The sequence below is a fragment of the Trematomus bernacchii genome, unplaced genomic scaffold (assembly GCF_902827165.1).
Source record: "Trematomus bernacchii unplaced genomic scaffold, fTreBer1.1, whole genome shotgun sequence".
Classification (NCBI taxonomy): Eukaryota; Metazoa; Chordata; class Actinopteri; order Perciformes; family Nototheniidae; genus Trematomus; species Trematomus bernacchii.
This window is the reverse complement of record NW_022987733.1, coordinates 659,004-683,968: the sequence shown is the minus strand read 5'-3', so window position 1 is coordinate 683,968 and position 24,965 is coordinate 659,004. Positions and strand designations below refer to the sequence as shown.

At 42.2% G+C, this 24,965-nt stretch overlaps 1 protein-coding gene across 1 annotated transcript; it reads right to left on the bottom strand.

Annotated features, from left to right (window-relative positions):
• Positions 1–1,195: 1,195 nt before the first annotated feature.
• On the bottom strand, positions 1,196–23,774 carry tlr18 (toll-like receptor 18). The gene is made up of 4 exons (XM_034145849.1): positions 23,674–23,774; positions 6,108–7,102; positions 3,098–4,280; positions 1,196–2,987 (listed from the first exon to the last, which is right to left on the bottom strand). The coding sequence occupies exons 2-4, from the start codon at positions 7,091–7,093 to the stop codon at positions 2,520–2,522; spliced, it is 2,637 nt and encodes an 878-aa protein (XP_034001740.1). The 5' UTR covers positions 7,094–7,102; positions 23,674–23,774; the 3' UTR covers positions 1,196–2,519.
• Positions 23,775–24,965: the final 1,191 nt, after the last annotated feature.

The window sequence follows — 24,965 nt, the reverse complement described above, 5'->3', positions numbered from 1 at the left end:
TAGTGGAAAATGAATTGGTGAATTTAGCTGGTGCCAGTTTAAATTGACATTAAAAGATGTCTTTTTTTTGTGGAATGGCATTTCGTCAAATTCAACATTTGACTATTAATGTAATCAGAGACGGATTTTCTATTCCTGGTTTGAAGTAACGTCAAAACTTTCTTAACTGGGACCAATTAGATGTGAGAAGAAGAGCCTCTCGACTATCTGTTATTTGGGAAACCAAAGCAACCAGATCTTATTACTTTATTTAAAACACACTGCAGAGATCAATGAGTGGAGCAGGCCTGGCGGCAGACCTGAATCCATGGGAGGGCATTTGATATTGAATGGTGTGGACACATCAGTTTATTTATAATCTTATCCCCCTTACTAAACCTAACATCCTGTATGTGTTACTCTCCCTTGGGCTTTTATTTAACAACAAGCTCTATTCTGATGCTTTTTATGCACTCTAGCCACTTGTTTACATGCAAAGAACGCATGTCTCAATCATTGAAAAAGTGAAATGTGTAACGTTACCACAAACACACATGTATTTTGAAGATTAAATATATATTGCGTTGTACAAAACGTACAATCTGCCATATTTCCTTCCTCTTGTGCCTGTGTCACTCAGGGCTGACCACCACACACACACGCACGCACGCACGCACGCACGCACGCACGCACGCACGCACGCACACACACACACACACACACACACACACACACACACACACACAGCGAGTACAGGTCATGCAACTTGTTGAGCAATCTTGAGTGACGTTGCACATCCGACACTTTAAGTATAGCCTTTCTGTTTCTCTCTGTGTCTTCTTCTTCTTCTTCTTCTTCTTCTTCTTCTTCTTCTTCTTCTTCTTCTTCTTCTTCTTCTTCTTCTTCTTCTTCTTCTTCTTCTTCTTCTTCTTCTGTGGTTGCGGAGCGCTGCGTGCATTGTCTGGGATCATTGTGACAGTTTGATGAGACATTTGTCCATATAATTTATCTGTGTGTTCGCTCTGGCTGCAGACTCTCTGTCTGCTGCGGGACGGCGTGCCTATGTCCTGACTGCTGCAAGGGGCTGAGCCGGGGGTTTGTCACGCACGCACGCACGCACGCACGCACGCACGCACGCACGCACGCACACACACACACACACACACACACACACACACACACACACACACACAGTTAGTTAGTTAGTTTAGAGACTTTATTCTGACATATGTTATGTTACGACTATCTCACATTAACACCTTTGACGCTAGGTCTGTGGGTAAGAGCCGTTAAACAAAATCACAATCTTATAGTCATTTTTGCTAGGATATAACACAATAATACACAAAAAACGAGAAGTATAAATGTCCAGCATTTCACAAGTAATTAAAATGAGGCACATACTGTACTTTACATATTACGGCAACTACGGAACACAGTAAGTTTTGAAATTCTAGGGGAAACAAACATGTTTGTCTAGAATATGATAATGATTATGCACACAACATTTTTAACACTGGTCTCCTTCATCTGTAACTCATCTCTCCCTCTTTCTCGCTCTCTAGGACATCAACCAAACCAAGTTCAAGGGTGTCATCTGCTGGCCATTTGCAATTTCTACAAAAGGTCTCACATGTACAATTGTTAAAAGTGACTGCTTTTAAAGTGTTACATAATACTGATTCATGCACTTCATGTGAAAGTGAAAGCTAATAAGTCATTTGTAAAATATCACGTTATTTTAAGAAACATTCATCATCATTGTATTGCACAAGTGTGAACTCAACTTAACTCAAATCCATCAATAAAATACCACGTATTGAAAACACTGACATTAACGTTACAAACCACTGTAAGAAATGTATCTGACAGCAATCAAATTAGTGATTATCTGTCAACCTTGAAACACTAGAGGGTTTGTTAAAAAGCCACTATGAAATCATGGGCTATGTCAGTGCAAAGAATTGGTTAAATACAAAGGACAGTCAATCATATGTGTGTATGTTTAACATTTACCAAGGATTTAACTAACCACTAAACATTACCCATCGTGAAGAGCTAGCATGGCGTGCTAAATCTAAATATCTACCAACATTCATAAGGGATTTCAAAATGATATGTCCAGTTTAACGGACGCATTCCTGTTATATCGCTATATTTAGGCCATTGAATTGGCCCTTGATATCTTATATATAGAGGAGCAAAGATGTACCATAGTCCTTTCACAGTCAGGCTCCTGTCACCATATCGTCCTGAAACCACACTTGTTACTGTATCCAGATTACAAAAGGAGAAATCTTCAGCTTGTGGCGTTTCGGAGCCTGGCAGCTGGCCTGTCGTGGAGCAGGGGGCATCTCTGGGTCCTCGGGAAAACACGACAGAATGCCATGGGCTGTCAAATGGTAATGTCCTTTTCCTCATAATGAGACGTTGGCTCCTGCTCCCAGCTTTTACATACATCATTTCCAAAAGGTTACCTGAACTCAGTTCTGTACTTTGACACTACTGAAAAAAAACCTCTTTATTTTCTATCCTTTTTGTCAAAGTGCCACTAGAGGAATTTGTCTTTGATTGGAAAGTTCACAGTTGTTCCTTTTTATGATCTCATCTTTTGGTACTGCTTCTTTGTCTGCATTAGATGTTGCTCCTTCAGGCCTGGTATCTCCGATGGGGGGCCCAATCACAGAAACTTCGCCCACAGATAAAGTTCTGCTCTTAACGCTGTGCCTCTCCTCTCGGGTCATTGTCGGCTTGCCCAGAACACTCCTCAGCTGTGCCCAGAAAAACGCCTGCAGGTTGACCTGCTGGGGCCACTCCAGGTATGTCTTGGTGCTGAGCATCTTCTTCAGCCTGCAATACTTGCTGGGAATGGACCCGGCATCCATGGGCTCCATCATCACAAGAATGACATCCCCAAAGGTCTTTCCCATTGCTCTCTGCTGAGTGAAGTACAGCTCATAGTTGCACCACTCGCTGTTAACAAAGTGCCGAGAGAGGATGAATATTACCTGAGGATGGAGACACAACAAAAAATGCAAAATGAAACATGAAGTACATTGCTTTGTAATATTTCCGTGTGTTGTATTTTGCCATGTAAAGAAAAACTCAATGTCGGTACCTTACGGCTGCTTTCAATGTTGTCAATGATGTTATCGATGATCCACTTTCCTGGCATGAAGTCCCTCTCATGAATACACAGACGATAAGGGTTCTTGTTATTCTCCAAACTGGGTAAGAGCTGTTCCCTCACCCAGTCTGCATCAGAGTGGCTGTATGATATAAAGGCATGATAAGTAAAATTCTCCAATTCCCCCGCCGCCTTTTCCTTGTGATATCTGTATTTGGCCCGGATGATCTGATACGTTGCTTTCGTGTACCACGGCAGGTCAAAAATATAGCAAATCAGCATTAATATCAAGATCGCTGCTGCAGTGGTCACCACAGAGATGATGATCACTAGTCTGGTGTCACAGGCCACATGACTTGGAAAGAATTTGGATATGACTGTGTTTAGCAAGGCCTCTGGATGGTAACACCTGTAGTTCCAAGGCCAGTCGGTCAGGTTAACCTTTGCCTTTGAAATCGTATCCTGGACGAAAGCATAGAGTTCACAGGTGCAATGGAAAGGATTGTTCCCTGCCCTCAGCTGAGATAGTTGAGGCATATCCTGGAAAGACGCCTTGCTAATGAGACCAAACGAATTCCCATCCAAAGATAGTGACTGCAGTGACTGACTTTTCCACTTAAATGGTATATACTTGATTTTATTTCCACTTAACAGGAGCTCTTTCAGGTTGGTGGCTTTCTCAAAGTACATCATGTCCAGCTGGTCGAGGTTGCAGTAGGACAAGTCCAAGTACTGCACCGCGGTGGGCAGACACTGGAGAGCTTCACTTACAAATGGATTGTGGTGAGCTATAATCCTGGTGATATTTATTTGCCAAACACAGTCCTGACTTGTTTCAGCAGATCCCATCTGGTTATAGCTAAAATCCAATACATGCAGCTGCTTGAACTCCTTTGTTAGCATTGACAAGTCTCTTAAACTGGTAAGGACATTTCTGCTCATGTTGAGGGTATGAAGATTTGGCACGGCGCCCCTGTAATCACACTGTTTGTTAAACAGGAACTCATTATTGAGACGATTATTGGAGGCATCCAGTATCTCCACAACTTCCATCTCAACCCAGGCATCGCAGGGAACGAAGTTGAAGTACACATGCTGAATGGACAGTTCCTTAACTTTGTTGAACCAGGTGAAGCGCCAGTCAAATCTCAGGATATCAGGGTTGCTGATATACCTAAAGAAATAGAGATTTGTTTTAGCATCCATTTATTTTACAGGTAATTGTGGTAGTTTTCCAAGTCAGCTGTAAACATGATGCAGTATGCTACATAAACCAAGTGATTCATTTTAGGAAATATATTTAAAAGGGTTCAGTTAGGGTTAGGGTTAGGGTTAAAAACGTGGTAGATGGAGCTACTTATGAGAAATCTAATTAAATGAAGGCTAATTAATTTAGCATCGTGTGCTATTTGACTTTTGTGGCACACTGGCTACTTAAGGTTGCATCTAATTGTTTTTGCATTTTGTAAAATTGTCAAAACTTATTTCAGCTGCATTTATTATTGTGGTAAACGGTCTGAAGGAATTTCAGTTTTAGCACACATTTCTTTTCAATGTCACTACCTTATACATATTGTGAGTTTTGGTTTGAACCTACATCAAGTCAGGTAATTGCAAGTTTGTGAATTCCTGATAGACTTAACCTGTTAAGCCCGAGAGACCCCGGTACCGGGGCACTGCCGCAACATCTTGCAGGAAACAGTGTCTGAGGGCATGTTCATTTAATAAACTATGAATGTTTTATATCCATGTAACGGGAAGAAACTCATCGAACTGATCATTTTTTTTTTTTTTTCAAAAGAAAACCCACAATGCTAACACTGAGCCTCTGAATTAGCAACGAGCGAAAAATGCTAACACCTTACTGCACCGAAAATCACTCACAAAACCTTATTATTTGTCTTTTCTCTACATCCATGACATCGATTCACATCGTGAGGTGACACCGAATCTATTGACACCAACATTACCACTGAATTATACGTATTTGCGACGTTATAAGCAAAAACGGACATCAAAACAGGTGACGCTAGGTAGCTAAAAATGCTAACATTTTTACCTTGGCTCTGTAGTCTCTCCAAAGTGGTCTTCAATGGCATTACAACGATAAGAACGCTGCTGAAGTTAATCCATACGTTAATCTAATGTGTCTGTGTCCCTTTGAAATGATTTCTGATAATCCATAAGCAATAAAACTGCTTTTCCGTTTCCAGATGTCAAAGCTAGAGATAGGTCCACTCTGATGCAAAATTACATGCGCGAAGCCCCCACCTTTTCCCTTCACAACGTGTGTGTGTGGGGGACTCCCCCTTCGATTCTATTGGCTCTAACGGTCAGAAAGAGGTGTCAACCATCAAAATCGAGCAAGGGGGGCCAGAGAAATGGAAAATCCACCCAAATGACCCCAGAAGTGGTTTCTTTTTGCTAAATCTCTATAAAAAGGTCAAATGTCACTTGTTTTGCATCAATCTTGATACAGGGTACTTATTATATGTTGTACTTTGGATTCCTAAAGCCTTTAGTCTACTAACCCATCATCCAAGGGTGGTTTTCACTATAAGTAAAAAAGAATTTTTGGACGGACACTATAATTTACAGTTTTTTACTATGTAAAATCTGAATTTTCTATATTGATTCTGACTTTTCTACATCCAACTCACAGGTTTATCATTACTTTGAGAAAAAAGATTATTAATTTAACCCTTTTAGAAGGGAAGATATGGTCATTTGTTCTGGGAATGTCATTTTCGAGCCTGAGACCTGAAAAACAGGCTCAGGGCTTAACAGGTTAAAACTTAATAATCTCTTTGTGAATGCAGAGTAACTTAATAATATGTAAGCTTATACTCCACAATTAAGCCTAGAATTGTTGTTGGAAACTGCATTTTTATGACATCATTCAAGAAACATGACATTATGACATTAGCATTGGTTAAGTTTCAAACCATATGATTTGTATTTTATGCGAGGACAGGGTGCCCCGTAATAGGGAGATACTCACCAAAGATCCAACTTATCCAGTGCCAGGTCGGTGATGCTGGAACCAGCTCCGCTATTAACAAACGTGGGTGAACGGGCAAAGTCGATGTACTGAAGTCTCAACCTTTTGATGGGGGCGTCTTGTAAGTTCATCAAAGCCATACTGAGGAGATTCTCATTGAATTTACCTCTGTGAAAGACGAGCTGTTGGGCTGTGATGTCTTTTAAACCCTTGAAAATGTCTTCATCTTCCATGTAGTACATGAACTCAAAGATGTTTCGGAATTGGATGGCCCTGAAGGTCTTGTTGGCAATGTCCTGTAGCATGTATGGAAGAGCATGTGGCAGTTGATCTATGGCCATATCAAAGCCCATATCTCTTGTCTGGATGACTTCTAAACTTCCAGGCTCGTAGTAACTTAGATCGGATGAACATTTAATTGCAAATTCCTGTAACTTAATGTTCTTCAGGGGCTGTAAATCAGCTTTCTTTAGACCCATCACCAGAGGGCCACCCATAGACAGAACTTTCAGTTTGACAAATTTGGAAAAGCTATGAGCCAAAGTCGCACTTTTGTAAAGGTTATTGGACATGTAGAGCTTTTTCAGATTCAACAGAGGAGACAAAGCTGCGGCAGGAATTTCCTCCAGGGAGTTATTGAAGATGTTAAGATGCTCCAGCAGCGTGTTGTTTTTAAAGGCATCTTTGTCAATGTGTGAAATGTTATTGTACTGCAGCTTTAGGGTGTGAAGCTGAGGGAGGCGGAGGAAGTCGTCAACACGGACAGCTTGAAGTTTATTGTAAGAGAGATCTATCACTTCCAGTGTGGATGGAAATTGTCTCCACGGGATATTTACGTACTGTCTTCCCAGACAGTCTGCTGAGCGGCCAGATCTGTAGATGCGACAAGATTCTCCGTCAGTGTTAGTGGTGTGTTGGGAGGATGGAGTTGGGGATGTGAGTGCTCCAAGAAGAAGAGCACTTAAATGAACCCATCTCCATATCATGGTGGCAGACTTGTAAAAGAAACAAGAAAAGGAGAGATTAGATGTTGGCAATTTACTTTTATTTACAACATAAAAGCGGCAGAACATTGACCCACATTGTTTTTAGAAGCATGGGTTTACTTTCAAATGAAAAAGAATAAACAATGCCTTAAAGGTCCCCTAATAATGGTGTTTTTCATCAATATATTATAGGTCTCAAGATATATACAGAACATGTCTCTGAAGTGTTTGGCTCAAAATACCAAACAGATCATTGCAGCATCCCATAATCCCCTCTGTTTCAGACCTGTTTCAAAAGTGCTGATTCTCTGTCTGTCACTTTAGATGAAAATAAGGAGCCACTAATTTAAAACAGGCTATAGGGACAAGTGCCATCAGTTTGAAGCTTGATTGAAGGTCATTCCAAGACCAAGGAGCATAATAAAAAAGACTCCTTTTTCCAGCCTCAGTCAGGTACCTGGAACCGTATACCATACGTACCATATATGATCACGTGAGCAGAAAGGAGGCAAAACAATGTGTTCATTAAGCATGTCATTTGGTAAATATCCAATGTCTTGATTTTACATTACCTCCCAGAGCCTCCTCACATACATAATGCTAAGTGTAAAGGCTTTTCAAAAAGACCAACCATGATGTAAATGCACAAATATACATCCTTTCCATCAAATATAAAAAAAAAAACATAAAGCCATGTCATCAGCCCCTTTTTTTTATGCTACAGCACCAACGTTACACAGTACTCACCCTCTTAAGACTATTTTCCCGCCTTAGGCTGTTATTGCAGACTCTTTTAAATCTCCTCTCCTAAACCTTTATTTATAGTACTGGTCCAAGGCTACACACTGTTTTTACCCTCTCACATGGATGAGCCATCAAGCTTTATATCGCCCGGTAAACAAACATTGTTACACAAGTGACGTGACTTGAATACACATCTATACGTGCAGACATGGGAAGTGTACAAATATATTGTTTCCCTATTTATTTTAAGTAATGTTTGACAGCTTGGAAAACCACCAGAATAAACCGGTGTCTGCATCAATACTTTTAATAGAGTTTTGGTTTGAGTTAGAATGTAAAGTACATTAAAATGACTTGACAGCAGCTGCAAAAACAATGATATTTAACATAGTTTGGAGCTTTTAATGAGAGTTAATGAATCATAAAATAAAAACCTGATGTGTAGGAAATAAGTTTGTTATATCTAACATTTCCAATTATCAAAACTCCCTAAGGGTTTGTTATTCAGATGGATATGTATTGCAGATTTGTTCAGCCAATTGAACGATAAGGAAGGAGATGAAGTACAGATCACTGTAAATGCCATATCTATTCTCCTCCCAACATGTGTTCATTTGGTATTCAGCCAAGCACTCCTCGTTCTTCGCATGTCAACAGTCATCTGAATGACTCATTGTTAACACGTTTTTTTCTGGGTAAATAAAAGACAGCAAATGAGAGATTGTATTCTTTGAATTAATTAATGTCACACTGTGTTTACTCTGTGTCTCCCATGCTTGATAAATAAACATTATCTAGGTGAGAGAGCAGCAGTCAGAGGTGATACTTCTGTCCTACATTTCTGTTATTGTCTGACATTTGTTGGAGCACATGTCTTGTGATCGAGGACCATCGTTTTATACTAAAGCCCAACGTTTGCTGTACAATCTGGCTTTCTGTCAGTAGCCCATGTCTTTTCAACCATAGCATTCACCATGGATCAGTGCATCAAGCTTTAAACACATAACAGTATGCAAATGATCTGCAAAGACTAAAATCCCCCCGGAGGGAGTTTCTCTCCCACACACTCCTTTGTTTTGTCTGTGACATAATAACATCACTATTAAACGCTCACGCTTCTATTGGCTAGCACTCCAACACATTTCCGACACATCTGTAAGGGGTTGACCAATCACAACAGAGCCGGCCAGCTAACCAATCAGAGCAGACTGGGCTCTGGTTTCAGACAGAGGGTGAAAAGAGGTGCTGCAGCACAGGCAGAATGGGAAAAATAAAGAGCTTTCTGAACATTAAAGCATGGAGACATGTCACAGTAGAGACACTACATACAAATAGGAACCTGGAAATGTGTCCTCTTTAATGTCCGAGAAACACAGTCCATCCTGTCATGACTCAAGTAAAAGGAAAAAAAGGTTGCTCATTTCTGTCATGGTTTTGGATTTATGTTGCCATTTTCCACCTTTTATTTTGAAATGTTTTCCTCCTAGTGTCTTGTCTGGTCCTACTTCCTGTGTTTGCCTTCCTGTCTTTAGTTTCCCTGGTGTGTCTGATTGTCTGATTGTGTTCACCTGTTGTTGTTGTTGTTGTTGTTGTTGTTGTTGTTGTTGTGTTTCTGCCTCCCCTGCCCATGCTGTGTCTTGCCCTGTGATTACCCTTCTGTGTATTTAGTCTTGTCTTCCCCTTTGCTCCATGTTCGGTCGTCGACTTTCATGTCTTCCTTGCACCTCCATGTTTGTCCCTGTCGGGTTTTTGTCTGGATGCTACCTCATGCTATCGGTTCATGGATTTGAGGTGTTTTCTTGTTTTTTCTTAAATAAAGCTAGGTTTTTGTTACTTGACCTTTTTTTTCTTTTTAATTGCATTTGGGTCCTATTTTCCCAACCCTGACAATTTCGTAATTTATCCTAAAAGAGAGGTCAACCTAGCCTGTGGGTTCCTAACCTACATTTGCCTAAGGCTTGAAGTTCATGACCTCCAGCTGGTTGGACATGAACCTGCCAGGAAGAAGCTTCAGAGATGGGATCTGTGTTGAGAGAGAATTTACTGGCTGACCTGTGTTTGTGCAGCATCTTGTTCTGCGGGGTTTGCAGCCTTATCTGTAAAAGGAATGTGCAAAAGCAAACTGGCAAACTTCAGGTCTTTCTTTTTCATTATTGGGAGCCAATTATTTGCTTCAGAAGTTAGTCTGTTGCAATCACTTCAGCACACATGTACGTTTTTTAATTAGATTATTAGTTTATACAACTCTAAATGGCTCACTGTGTACACAACATGTTGATGGGAATAGGGCCATTTGTTTTGTGTCTATAGATTACACCCACAAAGCATACGGCCCTTTTCCTGGTTCAATATATTTTTTGCCCATTGCAAGGTTTATTTATTTCAAGCTGTAAAGACAACTGGAAAACCCCCCGAAAGCATGACAAGAGGGAAAATATTTGTTTTCTGCATCCGATTGATAGCTTTCAAAAATCCTCTTTATAGAGTGACACTGCTTGGCAACAATAACATCTCAGTGAAATAGTGGTGGAAGGAAGCAAATTGAAACGTAATCTTCCAGAGTCAGGCTTCTCGTAAGAAGAGTAAAACAAAACTGGAAACAGACAGACCACAACAAGGGCCAACTGTATTCAACCAAAATCCCTGGCAAGCCAGTCAATGCGCAAATACAGCTCAAGTCGGACAGTTTAATACATTAAAAAGATCAACATCAAGGCAGAGAGATATTGCCTTTTTGTTACAGAAAACTTGTGCCTACATTACCCACAATGCACTGTGGCCAAATAAGATGTTTTGGTGTGATATGCTCAAAGACACCACAATGCAAAAATGTAAAATCTTGCCAAGTATATTTGTCTAATTTCTAGTCAGAATATGTCGTTACACTTGATATAAGACGTAATAACTTAAAGTGGACCTATCATGCTATATTTGAATAATATAGTGTAGTTCCATACCTATATAAGGCATATTTATACTTTTTTTTTTTCAAAATACCAAACAGATCATGCATTTTAGCCATGCCTCATTTCGCTCAATTTGCACTTTTTTAGCTCTGTTTTTGCAAGGGCTGATTCTGTGAGAACAGCACCACCTACAGGCCTGGCATATGTACTACAGCGTCTCCAGCGCTTTCGAACGGCAATGGCCGTGGCTGTCTCCTCCTGATTGGTGGAGTTGGCCCAATAGCCGTAGCACCACTGTCCTGACGTCAGGACAGTGTTCAAATCTGGATCAGTTTTTATCAGATCCGTTGCAGCTCCTTTTTTAGAGATTTGGGTATGGAGGAAAATAGAGAGGATTGTGTTTTCTGACACTTGGTGAGTTCCCTGGAACACCGGGGACACATATTCATGTATAAAAGACGTACAAAAGTGCATTTTGCATGATAGGTCCCCTTTAAGTCTTGTTTTTAGACCAGGCATCTTAAGCATCTTTTTAAGTCAAAGTCTCTTAAAAACATCTTATTTTATAGGAAAATCTCCAGCTGACATCAGAAAAGAGAAAATGTCTAAGCATTTCTGGCTTTTTTTGTTACAAATTCCCAAATTCTGGTCAAATATAGTTCAAAATAAGTTTTCCCGCTTTTCCTGATGCTCTAAGCGCTTATCTTATCTTATTTGACTGAAACTGCGGATTGAAGGTGGGGCTTAAGCATATCTCAATAGCGCAATCTCTGTGTCCCAGATTCAGGTATTTTTGGCTTTATGCACCACTGAGCAACTCTCAGCGAATGGAGTCCCGCCTCCAACAAGTTTTCTTTATACATCCATTCTTAAAACGCTGTAGAATTGGGGGTGTGTTGTGTTTAAACATTTCCCATGATGTGTTAGGTATATTGAAACTTCTAAACAACACCTTTGCTGAAACTCTCCAACGACTGTGGGTGTAATACTTATCATTAACCCTAACCCTACATTTTCAGGCACACAGGAGTACTGCATAGAGTCAATAGAAAACCAATCCAACATTCATGCTGCACTCTAGGCTCCATGGTAGTCCAGCACTGAATAAGCAACCTGGCTATGACACAAACAATAAATGGCTCTATCATTGATTAAACCATTATATCTGTCTCGTGCTCCATGAATGGCGTCATCCATTGAGCTCGAAGCTCTATTACTGTGTGTGGTATTTACCCAGCAGTCAATAGTCAGTGGCAAACAGCTCTTTCATTGACATGCTGGCAGCACTGTGCCTGTACGCGACACATTCATCTGGCAGCAGACTTGATTCACTGATGATGAGTGTTCTTTACTCCGGTTTAATGATGCTTCATGTTTACGTGCGACTCACAAACACAGCTGCACTTGTACTCGAGCTCATGCTCGTCCTCCACAGCGACAGACACTCCACATGTTTAAGTGTTCATGTCATACATCAAGTTTACTTTCTAAAACCATTTTCCCACTCACACTTGGAGCTATTTAACAAGACAGTTGTTATTTGTCCAGGTTTTGCTATGACCGTCTCTGAGATTTATGATAAAGAATGAATTTCATGACTGTTGTTCGAAGGGTTAGAAAAAGGAAGTGTCTTTAAAGCAGGTTTGTCTCTATGGGGTCCAAAACAACCTTTTAATAAACTGTTACTAACCTTTTAATAACAGTTTTGTGTGAGGAATCAGCTGTTTATTTCATATGAGTTCACCTGAGAGCTGTTTTCATTCAGACTATTTAAAAAAACAACGGTCTGATTTTAACATTGCATAACAATGAACTCAATGTGTGATTGTTATAGCAGTAATATTAACCCTTTGATACACAACATGGGTCAAAAGTGACCCGAGTGAGTTTTAATTGTAAATATCTTTGCAACAAATTACTTTAATAATTCAGAATTCCAGGTATTCCTCAATTAACTTGTTTTTGATCATCACAAATTCTTACTTTCATTTTTCCTTTCTTACTTTTTGAATAAAAATCATTTTTGTATCGCCACCCTTCTAAGGGACAACATGGGTAAAAAATGACCCGTATTGACATACAATGTTATTTGATGCATGGGTGAGTGTTTCTTAGCTATATTTTTGGAAATGACTTTATTTAATCATTTAATATTCCAAGTATTCATTAAATATCTTGTTTTTGATCACCACACATCATTATTTTCAATCTACCTTTCTTAATTTATGCACTAAAATAGTTTTTGTATTTCTACATCAGGTTTACATACATGGGTCAAAAATGACCCATGTATGTAAGTGTGATAACAATGAAAAAAAGACATACTATAATAATTATTTAGTTATAAATAATTATTTTACAGTGATTTGGAACGAGCATGTATTCACTAAGGAATTTGATAGGTAGCTTTTATTTGTAAACGTTTGCTGTTAGGAACATGTTTACCGTGGACAACTTTTCATATGCCAAACTTGTCACAACTCAACAGGCTGCTTTTGCACTTCTGATTCATGCAAGTCTTATCTTACACTTCTTCTACCTAAGAAGATATTTGATATCTTGTGAAAGATAACAGTACATAATATTTGAACATTACCTGACCTTGTCATCCATTACTAGTGAGGAAGAGACTTCATGTCTATGTCAAATTACACAGAAGGAACTGGCCAAATGCTGCTAGTGTACGATATTATTATATATTGCAACATCACAATGGACAACTTCTTCACCGGTATCCCTCTGGCTGAAAAGCTGCTTGAGAAGAACCTGACCATTGTGGGTACTCTACGCCAGAAGAAGCCAGACATACCGCCTGTCATGAAGCTATCCAAATTGAGGGAAAAGCATAGCTCAGAATTTAGATTCATTGGCAACATGACCATGGTGAGCTATGTGCCGAAAAAGGGGAAAGCTGTTGTCCTCCTGAGCATCATGCATGATGACAGAGCAGTGGATGACAACAGTGTAAAGAAGAAACCAGAAGTGATTCAGTAATATAACATAACAAAATCAGGAGTGGACACAATGGATCAGATGGTTCCCGGAACGGTTGGTGCCGGAGTTCACATGCAAGCGGAGAACATGGAGGAGGCCCATGGTGCTCTGGCACAATGTGCTCGATGTTGCCACCCTCAATGGCTACTCCATCTTTACTGCACAACACCCGGATTACATGGGTGGTGTGACCAATGTACGGCGGCGTTTCATAAAGGAGCTGGGCAAAGAGCTTGTCATGCCACATACACTATATAAAAAAGTATTAATCATTGAATTCAGGTGTGTCGCTCAGTCCCATTGCCACTGGTGTATAAAATCAAGCACCTATGCAGTCTGCCTTTACAAACATTTGTGAAAGAATGGGTCGTTCTAAAGAACTCACTGAATTCCAACGTGGTACTGTAATAGGATGCCACCGTTGCAACAAGTCAGTTCGTGAAATGTCTTCTCTCCTAGACAGGGGCGGACTGGCCATCTGTAGAATCTGGAGAACCACAGAACGGCCGGTCGTCAAGGCCCGTTGACGGCCGGCCGTTTAAAACTTGTTTAACGTCATCATTTAAGTTGCGCTGACGGCCGACAGAGGGCGACAGCGGCCGCTAATGCAGTTGTGTGGTTCTTATCTGTCAAATAATCACACACGAAGAAGAAAAAAGACCGGCCACACGAAGAGACGCCGCGGCAGACAGGGAGGATGAAAAAACATGGATAAAAATCAAAGAAAACGAAAAGAAAAAGGTGGGGCCGAGAAGGCAAGAGAAAAAAAGGTGAAGTCACTCGCAGGTGAAGCATATAAATGTCGCAAATTGACCTTTTTGGCAGCAGCGCTGCTTCAAGCACTATCATCAGCAGCTTAGAACAAGTGCAAGATGATGAAGAGAATGATGAGGGCGCGATTTCAGATATACAGCCAGCCTCCTGCGTTCATGATGAGGGACAGAGAGTTGATGTCACGATCTGTCTGTGTTGTGTTTTGTCTTGTCTTTTTCTGTCTCTGGTTTCCTGTTTTGTTTTGAAGTGTTTTCCTCCTTGTGTCTTGTCTGATCCTACTCCGTGTGTTTTCCTTCCCGTCGTTAGTTTCCCTGGTGTGTCTGATTGTGCCTCATTGTGTTCACCTGTTGCCCTTGTGTTTCTGCCTACCCTGTCCAGCTGTGTCTTGTCCTGTGATTACCCTTCTGTGTATTTAGTCTTGTCTTCCCCTGTGCTCCAGGTCTGTTCGTCGTCATTTCATGTCCCTGCTACCTGTCGTCTATGCTTGTCCATGTCTCCTGCCTGTTCCCGTCTGTAAGTTTGTTCCTGTCTGTCGTGTTCCCCGGTTTTGTTTCTGTTTATTAGTTTCTTGTTTTTTATGCCTTCAGCTTTTGTTAATAAAGCCATTTTTTGTTAACAACCTTTTTGTATTTTTGAACTGCACTTGGGTCCTATTTCCGCAAACCCGACAGTACGAACAGACCAGTATGGACCCAGCAGTTTTTTCATTTAGCCAAGAGCTTTATGAGCTTAAATACAATCTGGAATGTATTTTCAATGACTGGAGGAGGGCCTCATCCAGAGAGGCCAAAGAGGCTGCCCTTAACGAGGCACGCAGGGAGGTTGACAGCAAGCCCTGGCTTAGGAGCTTGTTGCCTGAGAAGCTAAGACTTTTTACTAGCAGCCCTGAGTGCCAGCCTCAAGCCTCAAACCCCTTCTCGGGATCCCGCCTTGCCTTAGGAGGTCCACAGAGCCTCCAAAGGGTCTCTAGGAGACGCAAGGCCAGGATTCCAGCCGTGGCCCCAGCAGCCATGGTTCCAGCCCCAGTTCTGGCCCCAGCAGCCATGGTTCCAGCCCCAGTTCTGGCCCCAGCAGCCATGGTTCCAGCCCCAGTTCTGGCCCCAGCAGCCATGGTTCCGGCTCCAGAACCGGCCCACACAGCCATGGTTCCGGCTCCAGAACCGGCCCATACAGCCATGGTTCCAGCCCCAGTTCTGGCCCCAGCAGCCATGGTTCCGGCCTCTGTTCCGGTCCAGCACGTCATTTCTCATCAGGGAAATCTTCTGGGCCAACATGAGCAGATGATGCGAGCCTTAGTTGAAAGCAATCAGTCCATGGCTCTACACATCTCAAACCTTGCTGCTCAGGTCTCAACTCTGACGTCTTCTGCTGCATTTCCTGCCTCCTCCAATCCACCTGTGGATTCCACTCCAGCCCCTCGTGTCCTGTCGGTGGTCCGGCCGACGCCAGCCCCCCGTATCCTGTTGGCTCTCCGGCCGACGCCAGCCCCCCGTATCCTGTTGGCTCTACGGCCGACGCCTACCCCATGTCCTGTCCCGTTGGAGGTCCCGCCGACTACTCTTCTGCCGGGGGTCCTGCCAACCCTATGTTCTGTGCCGTTGGAGGTTCCGCTGAGGGTCCTGCCAACTCCACGTCCAGTATCGTTGGAGATCCTGCCGACACCTGTTCCGCTGTGGGTCCTGCCAACCCCATGTCCTGTCCTGTTGGGGGTCCCGCCGACACCTGCTCCGCCGGATTTCCTGCCTACACCAGATCCTGTCCTGTTGGGGGTTCCGCCGACACCTGCTCCGCCGGGTTTCCTGCCTACACCATATCCTGTCCTGTTGGGGGTCCCGCCGACACCTGTCCCGCCGGGGGTCCTGCCAACTCTGTGTCCTGTTCCGTTGGGGGTCCAGTCGACACCAGCCCTTGCTCCATCTGGGGTCCCATTGACACCAGCCCATGTCATGTTCAGGATCCCGTCTACGCCTGTCCCGTCGGCTCCGGTTCCTGTCCGGCCGATACTGGGTCTTGCCCGGCCTCCGGAGTTGTCCCGTCGGCGCCTTCCTGCCCGGCCTCCGGAGCTGTCCCGTCGGCGTCTTCCTGCTCGTCCTCCGGGGTTGTCCTGTCGCCGCCTTCTTGTTCGCCCTCGAGCCCGGCCCCCTGATTTCCCCAGCCGTGGCCTTCGCCTTCGAGCCCGGCCCCCTGAGTGCCGCGGTCTTCGCCCTCGAGCCCGGCCCCCTGAGTTCCCCAGCCGCGGTCTTCGCCCTCGGGCTCGGCCCCCTGACTCTTCCAGCCGCTGCCTTCGCCCTCGAGCCCGGCCCCCTGATTTCCCCAGCCGTGTCCTTCGCCCTCGAGCCCGGCCTCCTGACTCTTTCAGCCGCTGCCTTTGCTCTCATACCCGGCCCCCTGAGTTCGCCCGCTGTGGTCTTCGCCCTTTTTTGAACTCTGCCTTGCCCCCGGGCCGTCCGCCCGAGACCCCTTCCTTGATCTCTGCCTTGCCCCCGGGCCGTCCGCCCGAGACCCCCTCCTTGATCTCTGCCTTGCCCCCGGGCCGTCCGCCCGAGACCCCTTCCGGGTCCTCCGCTGTGCCCAGGGTGCTGTCAGCCCAAACCCGTCCTCCAGACCCCCTCCACCCACCCTGCTGGAATTTTTTGGACTTTTTGGGACTTTTTGGGACGTCTGGGATCCGTCCCTTGAGGGGGGGGGTAATGTCACGATCTGTCTGTCTGTGTTGTGTTTTGTCTTGTCTTTTTCTGTCTCTGGTTTCCTGTTTTGTTTTGAAGTGTTTTCGTCCTTGTGTCTTGTCTGATCCTACTCCGTGTGTTTTCCTTCCCGTCGTTAGTTTCCCTGGTGTGTCTGATTGTGCCTCATTGTGTTCACCTGTTGCCCTTGTGTTTCTGCCTACCCTGTCCAGCTGTGTCTTGTCCTGTGATTACCCTTCTGTGTATTTAGTCTTGTCTTCCCCTGTGCTCCAGGTCTGTTCGTCGTCATTTCATGTCCCTGCTACCTGTCGTCTATGCTTGTCCATGTCTCCTGCCTGTTCCCGTCTGTAAGTTTGTTCCTGTCTGTCGTGTTCCCCGGTTTTGTTTCTGTTTATTAGTTTCTTGTTTTTTATGCCTTCAGCTTTTGTTAATAAAGCCATTTTTTGTTAACAACCTTTTTGTATTTTTGAACTGCACTTGGGTCCTATTTCCCCAAACCCGACAGTTGAGCTGGTGGAAGAACCAGCTCAACTGGCACATACAACTGCAGGGCAAGAGCAAGAGGTGGGTGAGAATTATCCCTTGAACTCAGTGGTGTTTTCTCCTGGAGGCCAAGGGAAGCCAGGCTTCCCCTGTTTTTTTGGATTGTAGTTATAATTTTAATAAATAAATAAAAACACTTCGTTTAGTTTCGGTAATTATTCTGTGCTGTGTGTTGCTGCCGGCCCATCTCTCCCCCATTCTCATTGAGTATTTTACAAAGACTGAAACAGCGCCCCTCTAGATGTTATGGTGAAACAGTAGATTGCACTCTCTGTTGCGAAAGGAGGCAAGCCGAAATTGGCTTCCCTTGGTGAAAAAAAATTGAGGGATTGACCAATCAGATGAGGCTCACGTCATGCCCCTGCCAACCTGTGATTGGGCAGGGCCATGCCAAGGCCAATCCAGAGGTGGCTGGCTTCCCTTGTCTCACAATCCAATCAAATCGCATCAACTTCAGTTCGTACTGTAACTGTCATCACCGCCCTTAGAAAGTAGCAAGCAACTGAAGCAAGTGCAATTATGGAGGGTGGAGATTTGGAGTATTTCACCAAAAATAATTTTACTAAACAGCAGCAACTAAAAGTTAAATCTGATGACAGGCCAATGCCCAAACTGGAGCTGTGTACAGAGAGGAAAAAATGAGCGAATCGGACGTAAAACTTTAAATAATAAACAGCGGATTTCTAACATTTGACATTTCATGTGGCCGGACTGGGTCAGTTTCCAGGGCTGAATTTTAGTCCAAGTCCGCCCCTGCTCCTAGATATTCCACGGTAAACTGTAAGTGGTAACGTTTAGGAACCACAGCAACTCAGTCACGAAGTGGCAGACCACGTACCGTTACAGAGCGGGGGGGGGCAATGCTGAGGAGCATAGTGCGTAAAAGTGGCCAAAGCTCTGCTGTCTCAATAACTGCAGAGTTCCAGCTCTGGCATTAATATCCAACCCGGTATCACGGCAAGACGTGAACATGTGACGATTTACCATGCTGGGAGACGTGAAGATGTCACAATTTCGTCCCTTCAAACGTGACAGTTACACGGTATTGTTAACATGGCCCAACCAGTGGAGATATACCCGGAAATGCCAAGCAAATGCTACCCCGACGGTCGGTTGTTATTGTCAATATTAATATAATAATGATTTATTGTTTAATAGTCACACTCGATTTCGCCGATTTTCTTGTTGCCCCAGCTGGTCGACACCTCTTTTAGCAGAAACAAAGGCTACATTAATGTATTAAATCGATGTTAATCCATGTGTGTGGATCATAGACTGTGTATATAAAGGTGTGGATGTGGAATTAACGGACGTGACGTTGTGCGATTGCGTTGCCAGGCAACAGCTTCGGTTCATGTTAATGTACAAACTCTTCAACTAGAACCGTAGTTATATTTAAAAATATTTTAGAAGGCCTCACGAAATACTTTAATGTAAATTTAAATTTAAATGTGAAGGAATGTGTGTATAACAAAATACATCCGTCATAAAAAATACCGGAAACAGACGTAGGCAAGGTCCTCAGCTCGGTGATTCGATGGTTTAGCCGCAATGCACGTTGGGAAATGGTGTTTATGCGATGTGAAATCCGAAAAAAAATGTTTTAAATAAAATAATACTTTATTCCGAGTGTGCTTGCTTTTCTCTTTGAAAGTCATCACATAACGGCATTGTAATACACGGTTCGGCTGCATTAAATAGTACATATCTGCCATAGTTCTGTATTTATAGAGCCCTGATGAGAAGACTTCTGGACAAACAGGAAGCACTGCCGCCAAAACTGAAAACGTGACGTGGATCATAAATATATCAGCAATTAAACAACATCTTAGATTTCTTTTCACACAATACGTCTCCTTGCAGTATCAATACTAATTCGGCTGACTTTTATATTTGATCCAATTGGTAGATAGGTTATATTTACACCATAACGGTGCACAGCTGAGATGACGAGGCCCCATTAAAAATAAACCTATTTTTAGTAAATTACTGAGTTTAGGCACGTTAATAAAGTTTTAATTAAGTTGACTACGGCAAATTCATGATTGTTAGTGTCAATTTGGCGAACATATGATACATTAAATGATCGTGAGGATGATGATTAAAAATTGTTTGTTTGAGCCGGGCTGGATTTCCTGATAAAAAAACAAACCGATTGTTTGTGTATGGTTGTAGTACGCTCACGTGGATTAAACAACATTATTTTGTTAAATAAAAACATGGTGATGTTTTGTAAATGATTACATGTCTCTTATTTAGCACAGAATATGATCCTATCCGTGACATGTGGATCTTAACAAATATCCGCTATATCAGAATCTGCCTCCCAGAATGTTGTTGTAATGTAAATCTGCTTTGTGATGTCCTCTTATAAAGAGAGCCTGTTTCACTCAGAACAGTGCGTTCTCCGTTGGAGGAGACGTCATACTTGCAAGTATAAAGATCTTTATTGCTTTTAATACGAATATTGTGTTGCTGTACGTTTGTTACCTAACTGATTATTCTCTCTAGACCACAGCTGATTTTAAAGCTGCTACGACACTATCTATCTATTACATTACATGTTACTTGTTAGTCGCTTTTATCCAAAGCGACTTACATACTCAATACTGTGGACAATCCCCACAGGAGCAATTTGGGGTGAATTGTCTTGCCCAGGGACACAACGACATGCTGACTGCAGTGGGGTTTGAACCTGTGCTCCCCTGATCCGAACACCTACGCACTACGCCACTACGCCACGCGCTACCTACCTACCTACCTACCTACCTACCTACCTACCTACCTACCTACCTACCTACCTACCTACCTACCTACCTACCTACCTACCTACCTACCTACCTACCTACCTACCTACCTACCTACCTACCTACCTACCTACCTACCTACCTACCTACCTACCTACCTACCTACCTACCTACCTACCTACCTACCTACCTACCTACCTACCTACCTACCTCTACCTGCCTACCTGCCTACCTGCCTACCTGCCTGCCTGCCTGCCTGCCTGCCTGCCTGCCTGCCTGCCTGCCTGCCTGCCTGCCTGCCTGCCTGCCTGCCTGCCTGCCTGCCTGCCTGCCTGCCTGCCTGCCTGCCTGCCTGCCTGCCTGCCTGCCTGCCTGCCTGCCTGCCTGCCTGCCTGCCTGCCTGCCTAAATAAATATAAGAAGTAAAGGAACTCGATTTCTAACACCATGTAAACACTTTGGACAAGATCTAAGAGGGCAAACAGCAGCAGGGATCTTGTGACTTCAGTTTACTAACAAATCCACAAAGAAACCACTGGAGCGTTCGCTAAACTTGACTCACTGTAAATAAATCCCACAGAGAATTGAAAAGGGTGTATCCTCCCAAACACTGGTACAGTGTTTGTAAGTGCTGTAGAAGAAACACCACACACATTATCAGTAAGGCAGTAACAGCTGCGCAAAACTGCCTGAAATGACATATTTCACCGTTGGAGATTCACAGGTGCCAACCATTAAGCAGGCCCATTAAGAGAGGGTTGTGTTAGAAGATAACACTGGTGTACATTTATCTTCATAATATCATCCTTAAATCCTGTTATGATTGCCAAACCATCAATTTGGTTTTAATATAATGTAACATTAGCCAAAGTAATGGGATATCATTAGTTTTACAAGCATTTCGTCTATGATTCAGATTCAGATTACTTTATTGTCCATTTAATTTTCATAAAATAAGATTTACAACACAACATACCGTTTACACACGGTGACTTTTAGACTTTATCATTAAAAAGTGGCAGTCATAATGAAAGTGCTATCTATCTATCTATCTATCTCTCAGACAGCTGTTATTTGTCCAGGTTTTGCTATGACCATCTCCGAGATTTATGATAAAGAATTAATTTCTTGTCCGTTATATTGGTGTTTTTAAAACAGAAAACCCTGTTTCCGGATTATTCTGGATGAACAGCAGGACATGCAGTGTTGATTGGAACAATTACTTGTTAGAAAGTTGATGAAAATTAACATTTTCAACAGGAGCAGAGACAGATATGTAGAACATGGACAAGTTTTAATATAATGTAACATTAGCCAAAGTAATGGGATGTCATTAGTTTTACAAGCATTTCGTCTATGATTCAGATTCAGATTACTTTATTGTCCATTTAATTTTCATAAAATAAGATTTACAACACAACATACCGTTTACACACAGTGACTTTTAGACTTTATCATTAAAAAGTGGCAGTCATAATGAAAGTGCTAAGTGGATTGTTCTTCTGCTGGCGTGTAGGCCAATACAATGTCATGATAGTGCATGATACTATAGTGTTGATGGTAGTATTAACAATAAATAGATGAATATCCATTAAAATAAGTGGGGTTGGTGATAGTGTTAGTGACATAATGTCCTAAAAAGCCTCCTTTATGCTTGGAAGGGGGTTTAGGATTGATATAAGGTGTGTGTGTAAATAATTGAAACATTTACGGGGTGATGATGCCAGATTAAAAACTTAAGGGATCGCTAAGGGATTGTTTTTAAATGCCATTTTCTGAATGTCTTTCATTTTTGTAAAGCACTTTGAATTGCCTTGTGTTGAAAGGTGCAATATAAATAAACTTGCCTTGTCTTGTCTTGCCTTGTCTTGTCTTGCCTTGCCTTGCCTTGTCTTGTCTTGTCTTGCCTTGCCTTGCCTTGCTAATTATTGCAATTTATTCTATGTCTGTACAAAATGTCCGGCAATCTGTCCACTATTTGTCAAGGTATTTCGGAGTTACCGTATGAACAAACACCCAACAATGCTATTACCACACCACATACAAATATAAAATAGCACCAGCTATCAGAGCCTACATGTTTACCCAAATGACATGTTTTATTTGTGACAAAGCTGCGACTGAACCAACAACATAAACCTGAGTGGGGAAAATAAATGAGGCAACAGGTAAGACTGTGGTTAAATTAGGGAGAATTAAGGTGTTTAAAAACGGACACTGAAACTAGTGAAGCCTGAAAGAATCAACCAATAGTTAGTTTATCCAAAAACACTTTGACATGACACTATAAAAATAGCTTGGAAGAAAAACATTGATTTCTAAGGGAGATTTCTCTCCAGGGATGAATCACTCTTTTTTCCCCTGATACCTATATCTCTGCTCACAGTGGCATCAATGAACAATAACACCTTCTTAACCTACCGATCCACTTCAGTCATGGACAGAAAAACAATGAATGAGTCGTGAATGTGTCACGCTCTGAGTCTGGGATTATGTTTTCCTTGCACTCAGTTTTTTTCCGTTGTCATTTCAGGTCTTAAAGGGTTTTATCTATTATTTATTTAACAGTTTTAATAGATAAATGTCCTCTTAAGATGGTCCTTTAATCTTTTAACCTATTAGACATTTTTATTACTATTATCTTTTTATGTTTGTTGTACCTATATGTTTAATTTATTTTATAGGGTTTCATATTGTTGCATCAATTCACTTAGTCTCTTATTTTATTGTATTTTATTTTTTATCATACCTGTTACCTCCATGTATCTCTTAACCTATTAAAATGTAATATGTTGTTGCTATGCTGGATGTATCTGTAAAGGTCTTAACATCTGATCCGAGGGGAATTTCTTATTGTTTATTTTTAACTTGTGATGTGTGCAATTTTACCCTATTTTAAAACCTACCCTACCTATAAGCCTGTCCATGCAAGTTTGTTTCGTCACTGCCTCTCTGTGATGATTCCTAATTTGTTTTGAACACCCTTTTGTTTTTCAGCTCAACATTTTTGGATACTTTGTCCTCAATGACTGAATAGACGTGTGAGCTAACTTTGTGAATGTTGCCAGTATTTCCTTAAGATCCTCCTAAAGTTCTCACAGCAACATAATTCAAACTGCAATAAACTTGCCTAGAAGCAAAACATTGGATATTAAAAAAACACATTTGGTAATAAATCTTTCAACTCACCTTGAGTTAGGCGGTCGGATAACACTTCTTCACCAGTTTGACTTTCCCAAAGCATTTGAACCTGTGTGTCAGACACCCAGGGAAGAATTGACTCAACACTGGATGAGTTAGCTTGTTGTAACTGAGCTCAGTTATTTTCTCTCTGTCTGCCCGCCCACTCTCACTTTACCAAGTGGGTGTGTGTGTGTGTGTGTGTGTGTGGTGTGTGTGTGTGTGTGTGTGTGTGTGTGTGTGTGTGTGTGTGTGTGTGTGTGTGTGTGTGTGTGTGTGTGTGTGTGTGCGCGCATGCGTGTGCGTGTGTGTGTGTGTGCCGCTCAGGAATGTGAAATGTCAGTGGAAGATTTTCTTCTGCCTGACAAGCGCCAAAAGTTTAAAAAAAATCTGACATCTTCTCAGTTGACTGTCAGAGTGTAGAGTCAAGACTGTTTTTGACTAATTCTGGGCCGCCATTCAGATAAACTTGGTTTCATCTGTTAAGGTTTTGAGATGAAGTTTTCCCTTTAACTCAATAAAATGAAGGGAAATGAACTTGACAACATGAGTGATTGCAAGATAAACAATTGACATCTAAAAAAAGCAACATGTCTGAACGGTGCAAGTAAATGATAGATGGTGGAATAAAGAGAAGAAATTGACAAATTATATAACGTCCATTTTATATGTACATTTACCCCATACTCATATGAATACTTACTGTCCACTTAACAAATGGGCTTTAAAAAAGTGCTGATTGTAGAAAAGGTGGCACCTCCAGATCATCCTAAATAATGATTGAATGTTTCCTGTGTGTCGTTGTTCATAAAATACCCTGGACAGCTGGCAGTCAAGCAGGAGAACATCATCTTTTGAGAATATGGAAGCTGTCTATGTCTCTGCAATTTTCACATACAGTACTGTACCTGAGGTTTTTTTGAATATTTGTATTGTATCAGGTATTTATTTCCTTGCAATCATGTGCCCTTACAGAACCCTTAAGCACCACACTCGATAAGGTCATGTGACTGGTCTGACATTAACAAACTTGATGAAGGGGGGCTTATGTTATGTCAAAGTTTCTGCATCAATTCATGTTACTTTAACCTGAGCACATCTACTCAGTCCCCAACTAGTTATTGTCTAAGACGCTTAAAGAGGCCCTGTTGTGCTTTTTGGGGTTTACCCTTTCTTTTAGTGTGTTATATATTTAGTCGTTTGTGCATGTAAATGGTCTGCAAAGGCTAAAATCCCTGTGTTCCCTCCAAAGGGAGTTTCTTAACCCTAACCCTGACCCCAGAATATTTTGCAGCAAGTTT